The sequence below is a fragment of the Megachile rotundata genome, chromosome 9, assembly GCF_050947335.1.
Source record: "Megachile rotundata isolate GNS110a chromosome 9, iyMegRotu1, whole genome shotgun sequence".
Lineage (NCBI taxonomy): Eukaryota > Metazoa > Arthropoda > Insecta > Hymenoptera > Megachilidae > Megachile > Megachile rotundata.
The window spans coordinates 8,203,168-8,225,322 of NC_134991.1; the positions used below are offsets into that span (position 1 = coordinate 8,203,168).

Sequence of the window (22,155 nt, forward strand, 5' to 3'; positions counted from 1 at the left end):
ACGCACTTGTATTTCCATTGGATATCCTCATCTACGACTGATTTTCATTAACGTTAATATCAAAATTAGAACATTTGGAATTTTGTTTAATTCGAATCTGAGAATTGTCGAACTTTGGATATTTATGATTTGGACACTACTTTGGTAATGTTTTGGGACAGAAATTTTGGAGATATTGAAATTTTCATATCTTGAGAATTTGGAAAATTTTATAGATGGGAAGTTGAGGATTTGAGTATTTGAAGACTTTGCACTTTGGAAACTTGGAGATTTGGAAGAGTAAACATTGGGGGCAGTAGGTATTTTGATGCTCTAGGATTTGGGGATTTAGGGATTTAGGGATTTGGAATTACAGAGTCTTGGAATTCTAGGAATTTGGGAATTAAAGGTTTTGGAGAGATAGGTATGGAGATATAGGATTTTGAGATTAGGAATTTCGTGAATTTGGAGATTTGAATATTTAGGGATTTGGATATGTGGATCCGAGGATATATGATACAGAATAACGAATGATGGGGATATCAAGCATATATTATCAAGCATATATGATGAAGATATAGATATTCGGGAATACAGAGATTCATGAATGCAGAAATTCGAGAATATAGAGATTTGGTGATATAGAACTTGAGAAGTATTAAGATTCGCAGATATAGAGATTCAGACATGTGACATTCTGAGATACAGTAATTCGAGAACCTGAGGATTTGGAAATCTGCCGATACCTATAGTTATTTGATGATCTAGGTGTCTTCATACCTAGACATTTGTAGACATAGATATCCTCAAATCTAGACATATGCAGACATAGCTATTCACAGACCCAGAGATTGCAGTCCTAGAGTACATATTTCAGAATCTACTTTAACTTTTAGAAATCTAATAAAATGAAGATTCCCAAACCTGTGAATTTCATACATCAGTAGTTTAATGACTTTAAGTATTAAAATTACAGCGATTCCTGTTATGTGACGAAGCAAACATCTGATTACAATCTGATTACAATCATCTGACTACATCTGAATACAAACATCTAAAACTCACAATTCTAAATCTCCACGTAACATTCCCATTCTGTTACGAACCAAATCGTCCCCAATTTTGTTCACCTCGCAATACACACAGCTTCATCGCCTCCAAATACCAAAGTCAACAACCCAGTTTCCCCAACTACCCATTATCAAAAATTGCAGCTGCAATAGCTCATTTTTCGTCCCTCCGCTGTCATAGAAAATTCAGTTTTCGTTATTCGACTTTTGAATAGATAATACCTAATTATTTCTCGATCTTGAGAAACGATTAGACAGGTCGACCGTAACTCGAAGATCGACGTAGCTGTCGGACAGGTTTCACACGAAGAATGTAAAATTAGAACGATATTACAGAACGGTGCCTTTAAACGGTCTGACTGTTCTGTTTCAACAAACTTCGCATTTGCATGCACGCTGGCTAACCCGATGTGTTCGAGCATGCTCGTCCAACGAGAAAATTACATCGACACCGCAAGACTGTAACTGTTAAAATCCTTCGCCGTGCTAATTAAGTTCGCACGCGTGCACGATGAAACGAGCGAGTTTCAACCGCGGTTTCGTTCTGCGAACACGCCCGCGAAAACAAACAATCGCTTCCCAGCTGTTCACCGAGCGAAATTTAATTGCTCGTGGGCAACGAACGCGGGCATTGTACTGCGGTTGTTCCTTTAGGACTGTTAATTAATATCGTCTTGTAGGGGCGATGTATAGCGGGAAAATATCTGACGATATTTTGGAGCTTTTGAGAATTATTCGTAATGGGAGATATTGGTTGTATATGTTGGATGTACATGTTGGATGTGTGGGTATAGGTTGGATGCGTGGATGTAGGTTACTTGTGCATATAGGTTATATTGAAAGGTATGGCAAAGGGGATTTAAAATTTTAGGATTTGTGAAGCTTAAGGGTTGTTGAGAAGCGTAAGGGATTAAGGGTTGTTAGGTACAAAAATTGAGAAATTGGAGTTTGAAAATTTCTAAATATAGAATATTGGAATATGTTTCTATATATGGGAAGTTTCTATATATGGGAAGTTGAGATTTGGTAATTTTTAAATATAGGAAATTGAGATTTTGTAAATTTCTAAATATAGGAAATAGAGATTTTGTAAATTTCTAAATATAGAAAACTGAGAGAAGAAAATTCTTCTTTGACGATCCATAAGTATATTTAATATAGTTTACATTCATTTAGGTATAATACTAATATTAAATACTTTTTATGATGCTAATGAATTTTCTCCCTAACTGAATTAATTTCAATTTCGTCCTAAACAAATCTACTCTAGTCTCCTAATAAAAGAAAAAAATATTTATTCCACAAAAAATTTCTAAACACAAGTGAACAGAAAAGAAAGAAATGGAAAAGGTAATATCAATTTCAGCTTTCGGTGTAAAGTTTATCTAAGCATTCCGATAAAATAATAACAGATATCGAATCCAATTAGCGCGTGATATTAAAGGTTATATATTTTCTCATACCTTGTTGGAGCTTTGTCCCATATCGAGCTCACGGTTATAACGTTTCTCGCCGTAGATCCAATCTTGCACGACCTTTTGAATTTCCGGCTTCTCCGGGTCCACTAATCGAAAGGCAGTGATATTGGTCCCTCCGTGCTTGAATTCCTCCAAATCGACGCTGTGCAGGTCCTGCAAGGAATTTGGTTCGCTTTATGAATTCCTTGAACCCCGATAGCTTGCCTTTTTGTATGCTGCCAAGCCACGAGAGAATTTTATTGCGTGCACGCCAGAAACGTTTAATATCGGTTCGGTAACATTTACCGTGGATCGTGAGATTTATAGAACCGTTCCGCTTGTGGCCGGAAAAAATTGTCACATTTCCAATATCGCGAATTATCGACGACAATCGGACAGACTTGAATATAACATGATTGTCCTTCAATAGCATATTGTTACTCAGCAATACGAATACCGATGACGTATTATATACCGTTGTATTATAATATATGTTATGTTATGTATGTATGTTATGTTACGTCACGTACTGGTTTACATTACTGGTTTGTGAGATTAGGCGTTAGTAAAGCATAAAAAATTCATTTTTGCGATCGATTTGTGAGATCGTCTAGCACGCAGAAATTTCCAGTTTAAAAATTTAAATATTCAGGTTTCAAAATGTTCAACTTTAAGAAGCTGACCAATGACTATTCTATGATATGAACAGTGTGAAAGTAAGGGGGAAGCTATGATGTGAAGGAGTGATAATCAGAATGTGTGACGTTGCACATATGACTTCAGACAATGTGATACTTTGAAACTGTGATGTTGTAAAAATGGCATCAACAAATGTGATCATTTAAAGATCTGATATTGTAAATATGACATCAGCAAATGTGACCATTTAAAAATCTGATATTGTAAATATGACATCAGCAAATGTGACCATTTAAAAATCTGATATTGTAAATATGACGTCAGCAAATGTGACCATTTAAAAATCTGACGTGAATATGACATCAGCAAATGTGATCACATAAACCGATATAAATATGACATCAGCAAATGTGATCATATGACCCGATATAAATATGACATCAAATGTCATAAGACTATATCATAAATATAACATCAGAAAATAATTTGAAGCATCATAAAACGCAATAAATAAACTAACAAAAATGCAAATAAAAAGAGAGGTAGTGAGTTGACCCCGAAGAACCGTACGACAAAAACAAGAAACCGGTTAACTTCCTGAAACATCGTCTAACAGTTGAAAGCTGAAACTCGACGTATTTAAAACGTTAATCCATAAAAGCGAACGGCGTGTCGTTTCCACGCTTCATGGACAGATATTAGCCGTCTAGTCACGCGGTGGCTATCAGCAGAAATAGAGATATCTCTGGAATAGAATGGAGCAGCTTCTCTAGCAGGCTATCTACATCATGGTGGCAGCCGGCGTGATTTAAAGTCAGCTAGCTTCAAAGCGCAACTCCGTCCACCTTTTCGAATGCTCAAGCAGCTCGTCGTGGCCATTTATTATCCTTTGTCCTGTGTTCTGGCCAGGATAGATAAGTTAGCCATTCTCGATCTACCGTCCCCGCGAGTTGTCCGATCCACGGGCACCGCGATACAACACGGGGCCAGATCGATCGACTCGATGGTGATCGATCATCGCATCGCCTCAGGACGTTCGTTCATCCTCTACCCCTTACACGATATTCCTTTCTAGTGACGTTCGCCAACTTTAGTCGATAAAATTCCACGAATCTGAATAATTTCTCCGATGGAACATGGGAAAGCTTCTCGCGGTAAAAGTTTCTGATGCGCAGATTGATTTGTTATGTGGATTTTTAGGGTGGCGGTCATTTTTGGGTGTTTGTGGGATTGAGTAGGTTTTATTTTAGGTATTATTCTCAATTAGCTAATTCTCCGATTCCACAATCCCCTCATTCACCCATTCCCTAATACCCAATTCCCTAATTTTCTAATGTCGAAATTTTCTAATTTTCTAACTTTCTAATTTCCTAATTCCCCAATTCCCTAATTCCCTAATTCCCTAATTCCCTAATTCCCCAATTCCATAATGCCCCAATTCCACAGTCCCCCAATTCCACAATCCCCCAATTCCACAGTCCCCCAATTCCACAATCCCCCAATTCCACAACTCCCCAATTCCATAATCCCCCAATTCTGTAATCTTCTAATTCCACAATCCCCCAATTCCACAACTCCCCAATTCCATAACTCCCGAATTCCACAACTCCCTAATTCCATAATCCCCCAATTCCATAATCTTCCAATTCCACAATCCCCCAATTCCACAACTCCCCAATTCCACATCCCCCAATTTCACAACTTCCCAATTTCAAAATCCCCCAATTCCACAATCCTCCAATTCCACAATTCCCCAATTCCACAATTCCCCAATTCCACAATCCCCCAATTTCACAACTCCCCAATTCCATAATCCCCCAATTCCACAATCCCTTAATTCCACAATCCTCCAATTCCACAATCCCCTAATTTCACAATCTCCCAATTCATCCAGTCCCTAATCCTCAATTTCCTAATTTTCTAATTACGTAATTTTCTAATTTTCTAATTTCCCAATTCCCTAATTCCCTAATTCCACAATCCCTCAATCCACCCATTTTCTAATCCTCAATTCCCTAATTCCCTAATTTCTTAAATCCCCGAATTCTTCAATTTCCAAATTTCCAAATCCCAAATTACCCAACCCTTTAACCTTCCAGCTCCTTCATTCCTAAATTTCCAAATTTCCAAATTTCAAATTCTCTAATATTCCCATCACCCTAAATCCCTAATACGCGAACGTCGAAACTCCGCCCTAATCATACGCATTATATCACCCCGATATCATCAAATAACACAAACGTCCCGTGTTCCGATAGCCAAAACTCCTAGTTACTCGAACGTGCGCATAATATATTAAAGGATGATTGTTGACCCGACTGTAGCATCGACGAATTACCTTCTCGTTGAATTAGCTTCGCTCCATGAAACACTGATTCAGAGACGCGGAATTATGGCCGCACGCGGACACACTCGTATTTCGACTCCACAAATTTCGACGCGTCCCCGGATTCTGCGACACCGACGTATTATCGCATCCTGCTGGTCATTACGGTTATTATGCTCGCTACGGTTATGATGATTGTTATCGTCATACCCAACGTTGCCATTAAGCTTCTTATTACCAGCGTTTAGTAGGCGTAACGTTATGCTACGAGCTCAGGCTTCTTGCAGCCACTCGAGTTTATGTGGTTGTTTGCGGTGTTTCTTTCTGTTTCTGTCTTTTACTCGAATCAACACAGTTCATCAGGATAAATTGGCTACTTTCCGTTAGATCGGTTTCATTTGATTAGTAGTTGACGAATGAAAGGTTTACCGTGTAATAAAAGTGTGGTGTTAAATTTTAGTTTATTTTCATAACCTTGCTTTATTATTTGTTAGGACGTTATGTTTTATCGTTAGCAATACGTTTGCAATAAATTTGTATAATATTCTGTATCGTGTTATTAATAGTCGTGCTGGAAGTGAGGCATCTTTTATAACGTCACGCTTTAGAGCTGATAATAATTTATAGTTTTCTTCTACATATGATAATCGTATAACTTGATGGATAATGTAACTGTTAATGTATGCATCACGAAAGATTTTATTCAATGTAAAAGTTTGAATATTATATTTAATATCCTATAATCTTATTGTCGTTTTTTGGTAGGCATAATCTAACATTGATATAGACATGTATTGTGTAAACGAAGCTTATGGATTTGTCTTTTCACATTTTTACTGTTCTTGGTTATCTTTATTAATGTCTGGTTAAAAATGTTTCCTATATAAATTACAATCAGTTTGTTAGACTGATAATTTTCTAGACTAAATAATTTTTCATAAAACAAATGTAAATAAAAACGTTGCTGATACGTACAAAAATATTAGGATTTTGATTAAACGAAAATTAAGATGAATTAATATTATAAGAACGAAAGATACAAAATTATGTAACAAAATGTAAAAAATTATGAATATTAATTGTTATAAATCAGTGTTCCTATAATATACATGATCAGTACTGCATTAAGACACATGATCGAGTAGAATTAATAATTCAAAAGAAACAAAAAACGTACAAAGTAGCAGCTTCGAATGAAATTATCAAAAGTCTAATTCAAGATTAAGTGAAGGTTTACACAAATGATTTCGGTTGATCGATTTTATTGGCCAATCAAAAATTGCCTAATGTAAACGCCCTTCTTCCGCCATCGTAATTGTCGAGCGGCTGAGAAAGTAGCTGCAGACACGAGAAGAAATGAGGGAATTAAATTGAAATGCAAATAAAATGAATAAATTCATAGTCCTCTGCCACAGGGACGAATACTTGTGGAACATTGAAAGTGCAAGCGTTTGTAATTTCGAACAAAAATAATGTTGAAATGTTTGAAGAAACAAAATTTTCAAACAGTTTTGTAATTCACTTATTTTATTAGGGTAAACGTAATTGGCACATGGTTGAGTGAGATCCTTATAGAAATTATTTTTTTATCAACAAATTATTTTATTCAGTGATAAATTATTATGTGATTATAATAGTATTTAGTTTTATCATTGTAATTATAAGTTCAGATACTTTTAAATAAATTGAAGTCACTCGATATAGCGTTCTGACATGTTCTTGTAAGAGAATACGACAAGGTTCTACTTGAAAAGATAATATTGATCATGCGAAAAGATAGACGCAAATTTAAAAATCAAAATAGAATCAAATTTTGTTGAAATTCAGACGTGACTGATTCAACCAGTAACACCAAAACATATACCTGAAATTTCCAAATTTCCAAGTGCCTAATTCCTCAAAATCCCATTTTCCTAAATTACTTAATTCACAAATTTAAAAATTCACAAATTCACAAATCCCCAAATTCACAAATTCACAAATCCCCAAATTCACAAATCCCCAAATTCACAAATCCCCAAATTCACAAATCCCCAAATTCACAAATCCCCAAATTCACAAATCCCCAAATTCACAAATCCCCAAATTCACAAATCCCCAAATTCACAAATCCCCAAATTCACAAATCCCCAAATTCACAAATCCCCAAATTCACAAATCCCCAAATTCACAAATCCCCAAATTCTCAAATACCCAAATTGTCAAACTCGCAAATCCTCAAATCTCTAAATTCTCACACTTTCAAAGCTTCAAATCCCCAAATTCTTAAATACCCAAATTGTCAAACCCCAAATTCTCAAACTCTCAAATCTTCAAATCTCCAAATTCTCACACTCTCAAACTCTCAAATCCCCAAATTCTCACACTCTCAAACCTTCAAATCCCCAAATTCTTAAATACCCAAATTTTCAAACCCCAAATCCTTAACTCCTCAAATCTCCAAATTCTCACATTCTCAAACCCTAAAATCCCCAAATTCTCAAACACTCCAATCTTCAAATTCTCGAATCCCCAAATTCTCACACTCTCAAACCTTCAAATCCCCAAATTCTTAAATACCCAAATTTTCAAACCCCAAATCCTTAACTCCTCAAATCTCCAAATTCTCACATTCTCAAACCCTAAAATCCCCAAATTCTCAAACACTCCAATTTTCAAATTCTCGAATCCCCAAATTCTCAACTTCTGAAACCCTCAAATCCCCCAATTCCCAACTTTCCAAATCTTCAAACTCTAAAATTCTAAATTACGCAAGTTCCTAAACCTTGAAAACAGAACTTGTGGATATCAACATCACGATACAGAATAATCTACAAAAAATTGTACTAATTTGTCTACTACATTCTTATACTAAAATGCATTACTTATCGAACCATCTCTGTAACATTGAACGAGGCTAATATCTAGGTTGCAAGTGACAAAACGACACATTCTAAATCCACCACTTTCCTTCAGACGTCACAAACTCCCCCGCTGATGGGTGTGTTCCGTATTCAAAACGCGTTCGCGATATTTTTATCCAAGAAGATGTCCTGTCGCGGTAAGACAAGTGGGAATTACGTATGTGGAACGTGTAGAAGCACGTAAATCACGAAAAATGATAGCTATCGATCGGTGGTTGACTCGCTGTCCAAGTACTATTCCTACGAAAGTTCTCCCAAAAGGGACGCTCCCTTTCATGTATCAAACTTTTAAAGCATTTTCTGTCCCCTGTTTGACATTCGAGATTAATGAAATGATTGTGAAAACATGGCTTGAGAAAAAGCACGATTTTTCATGGACAAAATGGTCAATTTCTTGTAAATGTGTTCTTGTTGATGTTTTGATATTTGATCACGAAAGAGAAGGTGTTTATGACAATTGTAAATGCGATGGAACCTGGGAATTTTTAAATTTGGGAATTGAGTAATTTAGGAAGGTGGGGTTTTAAGAAATTTGGCACATGGGAATTTGGGAATGTGGAAATATAAGGATGTGATAATTTGGGGATGTGGAAATTTGGAAACGTGGAAACTTTGGGATGTGGGAATTTGGAGATGTACGAATTTTGGAACGTGGGAATTTGGGGATGTGGGAATTTGGAGACGTAGAAACTTCGGGATATGGAAATTTGGAGATGTGGGAATTTGGAAATGTGGGAATTTGGCGATGTGGGAATTTGAGTATGTGGGAATTTTGGGACGTGGGAATTTGGGGATGTGGGAATTTGAAGATGTGGGAATTTGGAGATGTGGGAATTTGGGGATGTGGGAATTTAAGAATGTGAGAATTTTGGGATGTGGAAATTTGGAAACGTGGAAACTTTGGGATGTGGGAATTTGGAGATGTGCGAATTTTGGAACGTGAGAATTTGGGGATGTGGGAATTTGGAGACGTAGAAACTTCGGGATATGGAAATTTGGAGATGTGGGAATTTGGAAATGTGGGAACTTGGCGATGTGGGAATTTTGAGACGTGGGAATTTGGGGATGTGGGAATTTGAAGATGTGGGAATTTGGAGATGTGGGAATTTGGGGATGTGGGAATTTTGGGACGTAGGAATTTGGGGATGTGGGAATTTGGAGATGTGGGAATTTGGAGATGTGGGAATTTGGGGAAACTTCCTTTGGGGAAAAATAACACCTCCTTATATCTGCTGAAATCCTTCCTTATATTTTACAAAATCCTTATATTTTCAATCTCAAACATGTATTAAACCCATCTCAGTCGTCATCTTTAACAGAAAATATCTATCGAGCGACTTTCGAATCATGTTGAATGGCTGCCAACAAAACATTCGACGTAATTCGTTCCAACCGACGTTCAAGTTTCATATCCATCGAAACGTGTTCACGAAAATATTGTGTTGGCACCGGGAGAAAAATTGCGTTAATAAATTCAGAAAATGGTGGAATCGGACGTTGTTTTTTCATGGTCGAGAATCCTCTGTACGAATTAACGGCCGCGTAAATCTTTGTGCGAATTTTATTTGATCGATGGGAACGGAAGCGGTAAAATTCTGTGGTTGCAGAGATGATATCGTAATAAGTTCGCTATCGATCAGTTGTGATGCTCTGTATTCTACATAGAAATATGGTAAGTGGCGATAAGTGGATTATCTGATGATGAGAATTCAAAGTATTCAGTGGTGTGAAGAATTATAACTATGTGGTCGTTTATGCAGATTCAGTATGATTTATTTGAGAGTTGCGTGCTTGAGGAGAGTGAAAGTAAATGGATGAGTAATTTAGAAATTCATGAATTGTAAGTGGAGTCAATTTGTAAATTGTTAAATTAGATGTGCAAGTTTTGCAGTTTTCCAGTTTTGAAATTCTTGTTTCTCTGAATATTTAGAATGTCAAATTATATAGTCTAGTCTTGAAATTTTCGAAATTTAAAAGATACAATTTGCAAATTTTCTAATTTTCAATGTCCGAATACCCAAATCCATAATTTCTCAAATTTCTCAAGTTTTCCAAATTTCTCAAATTTCTCAAATTTCACAAATTTCTCATATTTCTCAAACCTCTCAAATTTCCTAATTTCAAATTCTTCAAAATCTCAAATTCAATAAATTTCTAAATGCCCAAACCCTCAAATTCCCAAAGCTCTAAATCCCCGAATCTCTGTATCTCCAAATCTCCTCGTCCTCAAATTCTCAATTCCCCAATTTTTCAAATTTCTAAATCTCAAATTTTGCAGATTCTCAAATTTTTAAATTTCTAAATGCCCAAACTCTCAAATCCCCAAATCCCTAAATCCCCAAATTCTCAAATATCCAAATCTTCATTCATCTAATTTCTCAAATTTCCAAATTTCAACTTTTCCAAATTTTCTAATTTCTAAATTTTCAAATCCCCGAATCTCTAAATCGCTAAATTCCTAAATTCCCAAATCCTCATTCCCCAAATTTCTCTAATTTCCAAATTTCAAATTTTCCAAATTTTCAAATTCCTAAATTCTCGTATCCCCGAATCCCCAAATCCCTAAATCCCTAAATCCCTAAATCTCTAAATTCCTAACTTCCTAAATCTCCAATTCCGCAAATCCCTAAATCGCCCAAAAAAAACCATTCAAATGTACTCATTAAACATAAGCTACACTGCTCGATTAATTAACATTTTTCCGGCTGAATTGACAGGGAAAATTAACGAGATCCGATCGCATCATTTCTCTTGATCGATCGGTCTCTGAGCCGGCAATTAAATTCTTAACAATTAGAATCCCATTAATTTCGTTTGTCGTTAAGCGAACGTCAGCGAACTTTTCTGATCGCCTTCTTAATGAGATCAGCTTGATGGATGAAGGGAGATTCCCTAGCCAGCTGGCTGGATAAACGATATAAATGAAAATAAATAGCTTTCAAACACGTCGTCCACACGGTGTAGACAATATTCCATTCGGACTGTGTTTAAGTGCCGCAGAAATCACGCGATATTCGTCATAATTAATTCCTTTCGCCGTTCATTCTTCTTTGATGTCACGGAATATCCTGCTCTTAATATCGCCGAGATTCTTCGCGAGGCATTAAATCATCCGCCACGTTCGTTCTTTGGAAGAACATAATATATCGCCTTGGCAATTATCTTCCAGATTCGGCGCATTTTATTCAAACGATTTAACTCGTTACAGTCCGTTACACTATCGAACGATTAGAACTCTGTAAACGACGGGGTTTGAGTTTCGATTTATGTTGGATCAAGCAGACCGAGTTGGATTAGGTTTGGATTATTGACAATGTCTGGACAATTATAATCAGTCAAGCATGTTATACATTAATTCGTTTTAAAATTCTGATTTTTATAGAACTCGTTCGATCTAGAGTACATATGTAAGGCTAATAAATACTTAGAAATATGTAAAATGATGTACAATTGTATCTGCGAATTATATGTACATTTATTGTATTTCGTTTTATTCGTAAAATAATTGTATATAAAAAGGAAGAAGTGTTATGAATTTTGTTTTTGACCTATTACAGTATTTAATATAATAGGTATTATCTAACTATTATTTTAAGTTGGATTCAAGTATATTAATTTAATAGATTATTTTTTAATACTTCAAGAATTTTGAACACTTTAATTTAATGGAAACCTCTGTTCTTTGTTACATTGTTCAGTATAAGACGCATCAATATATTTTTTAATAACAGACACGAAAGAAATGAAATCACATGAAATGAGTATATAAAAAATTATAGCGAATGGAACTGTAACGCGGGGAATAATAAGTCTTGTAGTTACCACGAGTGAAATTATAACGGGTGGATTTGTTACGCGTCAAACTACAACGCATGAAATTATGATGCGCGGACTTCCTACGCGTCAAACTGCAACCCATGAAAATATGATGCCTGGACTTACTACGTGTCAAACTACAACGCGTGAAATTATGATTCGTAGACTTACGTCGCCTGGGATTATAACACATGACAATATCTACGATGCGTGGGATTACAACGTATGTAATTCTAATGTGCGAAATTATAACGTATGGAATTACGGCACGCGGAATTCCAACGCGTGGAATTCTAATTTGTGGAACTATAGCGCATAGAATTACGACAGAAGGAGTTAGAGCGTGTGGATTTTCAACGCATGGAATTATAACGTGTGCAATTTCGTCGCGTGAAATTCCAACGCGAAGAATTAAAGCGCGTAGAATTATAATGTGTAGGATTTCGATGCGTGGAATTACGATGCGTGAAATTATAAACCGTGAAATTACGGCACGTGAGATTACGACGCGTGGAATTGCGGCGCGTGGAATTCTAATGGGTGGAACTATAGCGTTTGGAAACATGACACATGGAATTATAGTGTGTGGATCTTCGACGCGTGGAGTTATAACGTGTGGGATTTCGACGCATGGAATTACAACGCGTGAAATTATAGCGCGTAGAATTACGGCACGTGACATTAGGACGCGTAGAATTGCGGCGCATGGAATTCTAATGGGTGGAACTATAGCGTTTGGTATCATGACACGTAGAATTATAGCGTGTGGATTTTCGACGCGTGGAGTTATAACGTGTGGGATTTCGACGTATGGAATTACAATGCGTGAAATTATAGCGCGTGGAATTGCGGCGTGTGGAATTCTAACGTGTAAAACTATAGCGTATTGAATTATGACACATGGAATTATAGTGTATGGATCTTCGACGCGTGGAATTATAACGTGTAGGATTTCGACGCATGGAATTACAACGCGTGAAATTATAGCGCGTGGAATTGCGGCGCATGGAATTCTAATGTCTGAAACTATAGCGCATGGAATTACGATATATGGAATTATAACATGTGGAACTTCGACATATGGAATTCGAATGCGTAAAATTACAGTCCATATAATTGCGACATGTGGAATTCCAGCACGTTGAATTTCAATATGTAAAATTCCACCACATGAAATTCTGACGCGTAGAATTACACCGTATAAAATTACGATTTACACGTGCAAATACACCAGTATAATATAACAGATTACACAAATTGCTATAATTTATCAAACGTATCACTTACGATTTCCTATACACTTTCACCACACAAAATCGACTTATATCATACAAAGTCTAAGAGTGAATATCACATGCAAATTATAATCCACCAGCGAACAGCAAAAGATATAAAAACTAAAAATGCATGATTAAAGGGTCATCGCTGAAACAACAAATCTTCATCCCTGTCCAATAGCAAACTAGCCCGTAGGATACAAATGACTAGAAAGAACGCACAGCTTTGAATGGCTGGACAAATACCGTCGGTAATTTACATTTTAATGGATCTAAATTGAAATCTGGTAAACGCAACCGAGATAAATCGCGTCAGGGTTACATAGGCTATTTACCTTTTATCACTTATTGCCGACTGGCGAGGCATGTACTGCTGTGTAAATTGTAAATTGCTAATTTCCTTTGAGATTGCTTTGAGGATTTACCTTGAAAAGATAAGCTGATGGAGAAGCGTTTGAACATGATTTAGCGTGTAATTGTCCGTGTTTCTACGGCATGCTCTTGACAGATAAATCGAAACGGTGTTATTGTCATCGTAACAAACTGCGAATCGATAATATCAAAATATTAGATATCAAGCATAATTTATAACATTCCTTAAGAACCATTATAGGTGGTTGTCAATTCTGATAACGTTCTAAAAAATTTTTAATGTATTCTATTTTTCAATTCTGTAATATGTCTGAATTCTAAATACGTTTAATCTACATACAGAATTATTATAGAGTACAATAAGGTTTTAATTACTTTAATTGTAAAAATGGTTGTAGCTTTGTATGAATAATGGGAAAAATTAAAAATAATCGAAAGTACTGATTTTTATAAAAAACTGTATTTAACGTTTTCGGTAACTATATCCATTAATTATCAATAAAAGTGCACAAAAAATACAAATATCCACATGTTACACACGGAACTATAGCGCGTGGAATTACGACACGAGGAATTATAGCGTGTGTGCAACTATAGCGCAAAGAATTATAACGTGTTCAATTTCATCGGATGGAATTCCAACGTGAAGAATTACAACGCGTAAAATTATAACGTGTGGGTTTTCGACGCGTAAAATTACAATGCGTGAAACTATAGCGCGTGGAATTACGGCACGTGACATTATGACGCGTAGAATTCCAACGTGTGGAATTCTAATGTGTGCAACTATAGTGCAAAGAATTATAACGTGTTCAATTTCGTCGCATGGAATTTCAACGTGAAGAATTACAGCGCGTAGAATTATAACGTGCGAGATTTCGACGCATGGAATTACAATGCGAGAAATTATAGGGCGTGGAATTACGGCACGTGACATTATGACGCGTAGAATTCCAACGTGTGGAATTCTAATGTGTGGAACTGTAGCGCATGGAAGTATGACACGTGGAATTACAATGCGTGGAATTGCAGCGCATGGAATTACGACACGAGGAATTCTAATATGTGAAACTATAACGCATGGAATTACGACGCGTGGAATTCTAATGTGTGAAACTATAGCGCATGGAAGTACGACACGTGGAATTACAATGCGAGGAATTGCAGCGCATGGAATTACAACGCGTGGAATTCTAATATGTGAAACTATAACGCATGGAATTACGACGCGTGGAATTCTAATGTATGAAACTATAGCGCATGGAAGTACGACACGTGGAATTACAATGCGTGGAATTGCAGGGCATGGAATTACAACGCATGGAATTGTAATGTGTGAAACTATAGCGCATGGAATTACGACGCGTGGAATTACAATGCGTGGAATTATGATGTGTAGAATTTTAATATATGAAACTATAGCGCATGGAATTATGGCGCGTGGAATTCTAATGTGTGAAGCTATAGCGCATGGAATTACGACGCGTGGAATTCCAATGTGTGAAATTATAGCGCATGGAATTACGGCACATAAAAAAATTGAAGAATTCCTACTAGAAACAATTTCTGGTGATACTTTAAAGCAGACATTTTACGGAAGAATCTAATAAGTCCAAAACGAAACTCCCCCTATTTCCGTGCGTTTCTCTTTAGTGGCACAAGCATCCTATTTCTTAAAATTAACAGTGACGAAGTGGAATTAAACGAGGCGAGATATTTGCGCGACGTTAATTGCAATTAAAGCCATAAAACCGGCGACAACTCGAGTAAACACAACTTTCCGATTCCTTTGGCTCCGCGATTCGCTAGCAACCTATGTACATCACGATTACCCAGCCGGGTCAACGATGCTTCGAAGAAGGCTAAACCGTGGACAACGATAAATTGCTAATTATCCCGAGACACCTTTCCCGGTGAACTACCGTGAAAGTATAGAGAATCTCTTCTCTCCTGCTTTTCACGGGGATAAAGTAGAAGTAAGCGAGACGATTTTCTCTCGCTTGGAAAATATTTGATATTTTAAATGATACTTGCAGATCATGTCACAATTAATATTAACTTTCTTGTCTGTTTCTTTCTTCAATTTTAGATTTTTACTTTAGATTTAGATTTTAAGTTTGAGACATTCTTTAGATTTTGGACATAGGAGTATTTTGTATTTTTGAACTTTTATATTTTTGACTTTTTATTCTGTGAGTTTATACATTTTTATTATCTGAATTTCGAAATTTTTATATTTCTGAATATTTCAATTATCCAATTTCCTTATTTGTAAACCTGTGAATCACTAAATCCATAACTTTGTAAATACCAAACTAGCTAAATCCCCATATTCTCTAATTACCAACTTCCTAAATTCCCAAATTATCCAATTCCCCAATTCCCAACTTCCTATATTCCTAAATTCCCCAATTTTCCAATTCCAAACTTCTTAAATCCCCACATTCGCTAATTACCAACTTCCTAAATTCCCAAATTATCCAATTCCCAAATTCCCCAATTTTCCAATTCCAAACTTCTCAAATCCTCAAATTCCACAAATCCCCAATTTCCAACTTCCTAAATTCCCATTTTCCTAAATCCCCAAATTCTTAACTCCCTCAGTCCCCTAATTTCCATCTTCTTAAATCCCTAAATTCGCACCTTCCTGAATCCCTAAATTCTCGACTTTCTAAATCCCCTAATACCCATCTTCCTAAATCCCCGAATTCCCGCCTTTGTAAATTCCCAAATGCACACCTTCCTAAATCCCTAACTTCCCTAATTTCCCAATTCCAAACTTCCTAAATCCCCAAATTTCACAAATCCCCAATTCCTAATTTTCTAAATTTCTTATTTCCCCTTTTTCCTAAATCTCCAAATTCTCAACTTCTTAAATCCTCTACTTCCCATCTTCCTAAATCCCCAAATTCCTACCCTCCTAAACTTCCAAATTTCCAACTTCCTAAATCCCCAAATTTCCACGATCCTAAACCCCAAATGCCCAACCTTCTAAGCCTCCCAAATCCCCGTACTTCCAACTATTCCAATAACCCAATAACCGCAATCCAAACAATCCAAACACATCTCTGAATCCACCCAAATACAAGAATGAAAGTGAAGTCCAATAAACGTCGATGCTGAAAGTGAAAAATTAATATCCCAATTAAGATGATTGAATAATAATCGAATGAGCAAGCTCGCAGCGCTAAACCGGGAACAATTTTCGTCGAGTCGCCACGGCACCCTTTCACCCGTCATTTTTGATCGTGGCGCGAATTATTTTCCAACAGGCACCGTTCACCGAATAATTGCAAGGCAGCCCGCTGAACGAGGGAACTACAAATTGCTGGCGTATTACGAATAATTTATAATTACAAGCCAGAGAACAATCTGCGCCACCGTTTTTCCCTTCGTGTAACCTGTGATTTCCCGCTCGACTAAGTGCGGCCACGACGACGATGCCGCGGAACAGGAAATCGTTGCCTGAAAGGTTCCTCTCTTCTTCTTGCCCTTAGCAAGCCATGCGAATACTCGATTTCGATCATCGGACCGTTTCAGCCGAGTTTATTCGGTTTAATGGAGGTTAATGCTGCTCGATAACTGGACGGTTAAGGGAAGATGGGATACAATTAGATAAGCGAGCCAGCTCGTTGCTGTCGATTAATCACCGTAATAGCTCTGCTCACGACACCGATATCGTCGATGTTTTTACGATTTTGGTGCAACTGCCAGAGCGATTAAAACCGGAGAACTTCGGACACGGTTATGTTTCACGAGATTAATGACTTCATTATGGTAAGGCGGTTCGTTGATCTTTATCTGGTCGGTCTTCAAGTTTTTGCGAAATGATGAGTTTAGATCGGTTGGACGATTAAGCTGAATCTATCGAATCTATTCGATACGAATCGATTAGGTATGATTTAGTATGGGAGAATTTCATTTGGAACTGGTTGATTGTACTATTTCATTTGACATGATTTAATTTAGTGTCATTTGATTCGACACGATTTAATTTGGTACGATTTGATTTGGGGCGATTTGAATCGAGTTGATTTTATTTAGCACGATTTGATTCAATGCGAATTAATTCGGTACGATTTGATTTGCGATTAAATTTTATACATTTTCATTTGACATGGTAGTTCGACATTATACTTAACGCATTTCAATTCAACCTCATCTCAACGCATTTTAATTTTATGCGATTCAGTTTCTCATTCAATTCTTCATAAACTGATTCATTTTTCAGGTCGGTACAATTCGCTTGAATACGGTTCAACTCATCGCAATTCAATTTGACACAAATTTATTGATACGATTTCAATCAACAAGTTTTAATTCGGCTCGTTTCAAGTTAACGCGCTTCGAATCAACGCAATCGAATTCGACGTGATTCAATTCAATGCGACTTCATTCAACATGATTAATTCCCACGCAAGAATAGAGATTTAAGAGGATCAAATCTGACCCATCTTAACCTCCTTAGAAACGATTTTACTTTAGAGTGAAAGAAGGAATGATTTAATCTTTTGATACAATTATAATTTCACTCGCGTTAAATTTATATAAATAAGTCTTAAAAAAACATTTATAATTCAAAAATGAAAATGAAGAAAAGGAAAACAATGACACATGTAACCTGAGATTAATAAACGTGAAACCAAACGTCCACATATTAATGTGCTACATAACCTAAAAGTGTTTACGTAATTTTCTAAGCAGAAGACTTTCATGTTCTAGAAAAATATTTGAGGAAATAACATGACTTAAAATATTTAGAAAATAATATTTGCAAAATTTCGTAAGAATAGAAAATAATAGAGAAAAAACGAACCCTTTGCGAAATTAAAAAAAGCAAAGATTTTTTAACTAATTCGTTAAAAAAGTTACGTATGTGATAAACATAGTTAAACTTATAATAGTGAAAATTATTAGTAAAAAAAATGAACAACCTCATTTAAGTGTTTAACAAGTAAATTAAAAAATTGCTGTTTGCAAACCATAAAAATACCATCAAGTACAAAAGGTTGAACCTCGATTTAAATTCCGAGTCACACGACGGGTCAGCAAAGACCGATCGGAAAAGGATTAATTCAGAACTGCAGAGAAAAAAGGTTAAGTGAACTTCGTAACGATACAGATTCGAAAACTGAAAACGTAGAGACATCGAAGATACGCGATTGTATTTACTCGAAGCGGAGTTCCTCGTTTCCTCATCGATTTCCTCGATCACGTTCCTGCATTAATGTACGTAAGAGACCCGTTCCCTTTGTAGTTGTTCGCGCAAAGAGAATATCCTGGAGCTTCGAGCAGTCTGCACGGATTTCTGTGATTCGAATCTAGAGAAAAGGACGGTTAGGTGGTAGAGGAACGGGGTGAAATCGTCGTACGTGTTGTTCCAGAATGGCCGAAGGCGCGATCGTTGTAATATCGTCGATCGTCTCCCGGTATTCTTTCTTTTTCAACTTTTCTCCTCGCGGCGCGTAAAAGAGTCGGCGTATAAAGTTCTCGAAAGATGCATCGAACGTATCATATCGCAGCGATGATACGAGAAAAAATAATTCACGTTTTTTATTTCTGACTTAAAACATTATTCATTATTCAAGAATTTATTACTTCTTAATTTGACTACATCAACGAATAACAAAAATAATGTGTAAATATTAAAGCAAGATAAACGGAACACATCCTATACCCTGAAGCCAAAGTTTATGATCATAGCCTCCGGTTTTAAAGGGTGGAGACTACTAAATTACGGAAAGAAATGTTTTATCATTGCTCTGACACTATAATTTTAATGTAAATAATACAAGTCTTTCTTCCCATGAACTGTTCGACTATCAATTTATCACAAAAAGAAGAGTTTTTACATTTCCGTGTATAATGCAGATAAAACGGGATGAGGTACCGTTAAGTAAGAGGTCTGTGATTACGTTAATGACTCCCAGGTATTGGTTAGTTTTTAGTAAAATTAAAACGCAGACCCTATGCGAAATAGTATCATCGATAAAAAGATATCAATACCGTTACGGTGATGGTAATCATTATAATGGCTGCGAGCACTTTTCTTCGAAACCGTTCGCTAACGCGATCACATATGAATACAGCAATATGTGTGAATATGTATATAGCAAAATTGCTAATAAATTTGTTGAAAATGTTGGTAGTTAATTATGACGGATCAAAAAGAGCATTCATGGTGTTTATAAAAAGAAACCCGATAACCGGTGAACGACGATCCAATGATAAAAGACGTGATCGACGTACGAGCATTAATTGCGTTCGAGTTTAATTAAAGGACTCACCAGAGAGGTGATGAGGTAACTGTGATAGTCGCTCATCATCCCTATTTGCTGTGCCTGCTTCAACACGTCGAAAATCCTCTCGGTGGAGCAATCCAGTACAATGTGCGACTCGGCCGAGTTCTTTATCTGCTTCAGCAACGGCCTGAAACAGTGGAAGCAAAGCGTATATTCATGAACGCGATACACTTTTCTCCCGCGAGTATTTCGCGCGTACCAGCCATCCTATCTGATTTCTGATGTTAAAAGCTGCGCGAAATCTCGACAAAAGCGTTTCCCCGAGTCAAGAACTACTTTTCCGTTAGGTAGAAGTGAACGTGTCATTGTTTTGTACAATTTGAGACAAAATGTGATATAACATATGGTATGGAGTTTGGATGTGTAATGAAATTGTAATAAATGTATGATGGGTATAAAATCAGTATACAGTTCATATGAAATCGATGTACAATCCATATACAATCAATATGGAATTGATGTATAGTCGATATACAATTGACATAGAATCGATATGAGATCGATATACTATTCTAGTAACATAGCCCGTGACACTATAACGTGAAGATAAAATATGACATGTGAACAATATAACATGTGGTAATATAACATATGAATGATATAACCTGTGGTAATATAACATATGAATGATATAACATGTGGTAATATAACATATGAATAATATAACATGTGGTAATATAACATATGAATGATATAACATGTGGTAATATAACATATGAATGATATAATCTGTGGTAATATAACATATGAATGATATAACATGTGGTAATATAACATATGAATGACATAACCTGTGGTAATATAACATATGAATGATATAACATGTGGTAATATAACATATGAATAATATAAGATGTGGTAACATAACATATGAATAATATAACATATGAGTAATATAACATATATGTATTACAACGTATGAACGATAGAACCTTTCGTATTATCATCATACACTTGGTAAAATTGCTCATGACATGATAAATTTACACAAAAATTCAAACGTCACAAGCATCATAGTATGCCAAAAAATAAATTCCGCCGCTAATCACAAAGTGGAAAATTTGGTAATATAGAAGAATAGAGAAACAAAAAGTAGAATGGAAAAATCAGATCAGAGGGTTGATTATGAAGCAGGGATCTGACGTTTCCGCGAGGCTGTTCGCGCGCGTTTATTCACGACTCTCCCACGGGAGACGAGGAATAGCTTCCGATTCCGGACCTACACTCAGCTGCCGTGTATTTCTGATCAAAATTTCATATCACAAGCAGCTTCTTGCTCGCTTCCTCTCATCCAACATGCACGATAATGCGAATCACCTTATGCGCCCCCTGGAAGCCGGACTGCCGCTCATTGCGGGAATTTTTCATGTCGGCTTGCATAATTTAACGGAAAGTCTCTTTTATGCTGGTCGTTCCGACTGCCTAGCTGCCATCTTCAGAGACTCACGACGATCGCGTTCGCCATATGGAACAATGAAACGAAGTAGTACACCGGTAACAACGAAATACGTTGTCCCACATTACTTGTATGAAAGTAACGTTGTTTGGGAAATCTTTGGGAGAGATTATTTTTTGATTGGTCCGTTATCTCCACGTTGGAACATGAATGGGTTAGATTAGGTTAGAGATTGGTCTGATTACTGTGAGGTAGCAAAATACGTCTTTTTGTTGTGTGTCCACATCCCCTAATACATAAAGACATCAATCTCCATTTTTCTTTAAATAATGGAGGTATATAAATCTGAGAAGTTCACACTCATATGTGATAATGTCTTCGGCATAGAAACAGCAACCCCACATTTGTCTACTAAATTCGAAACACAAGTTGTTAATAGAATTGTGGGTTAATAATAACCCTAGTCTTTGCATCTCTCGTCAAATCATAAGTCCAAGTAATACCCAGAATGTGCAGCGACGGATAAGAAACTGAATCCCTAAAACGCCTCTCGAATACGCCACAAAACCGTAAGGAATACTTTGCATCCCTCAAAAGACCACATCGCGCAGCCACAGC

The 22,155-nt window shown here is 36.5% G+C and overlaps 2 protein-coding genes across 12 annotated transcripts in view; one reads left to right on the forward strand and one right to left on the reverse strand.

Annotated features, from left to right (window-relative positions):
• The window catches only part of LOC143265178 (uncharacterized), a 430,584-nt gene that overhangs the window by 353,437 nt on the left and 54,992 nt on the right, over positions 1–22,155 (forward strand). The gene's annotated exons all lie outside the window — the stretch shown is intronic.
• KaiR1D (Kainate-type ionotropic glutamate receptor subunit 1D) overlaps positions 1–22,155 on the reverse strand; it is a 349,648-nt gene that overhangs the window by 45,103 nt on the left and 282,390 nt on the right. For all 11 annotated transcript variants that reach the window (XM_076535671.1, XM_076535667.1, XM_076535673.1 and 8 more), the window contains 2 exons: positions 20,127–20,268; positions 2,513–2,680 (listed from right to left, as the gene is read on the reverse strand). In XM_076535671.1, coding sequence (XP_076391786.1) covers positions 2,513–2,680; positions 20,127–20,268 — 310 coding nt within the window. The remainder of the gene's footprint in view (positions 1–2,512; positions 2,681–20,126; positions 20,269–22,155) is intronic.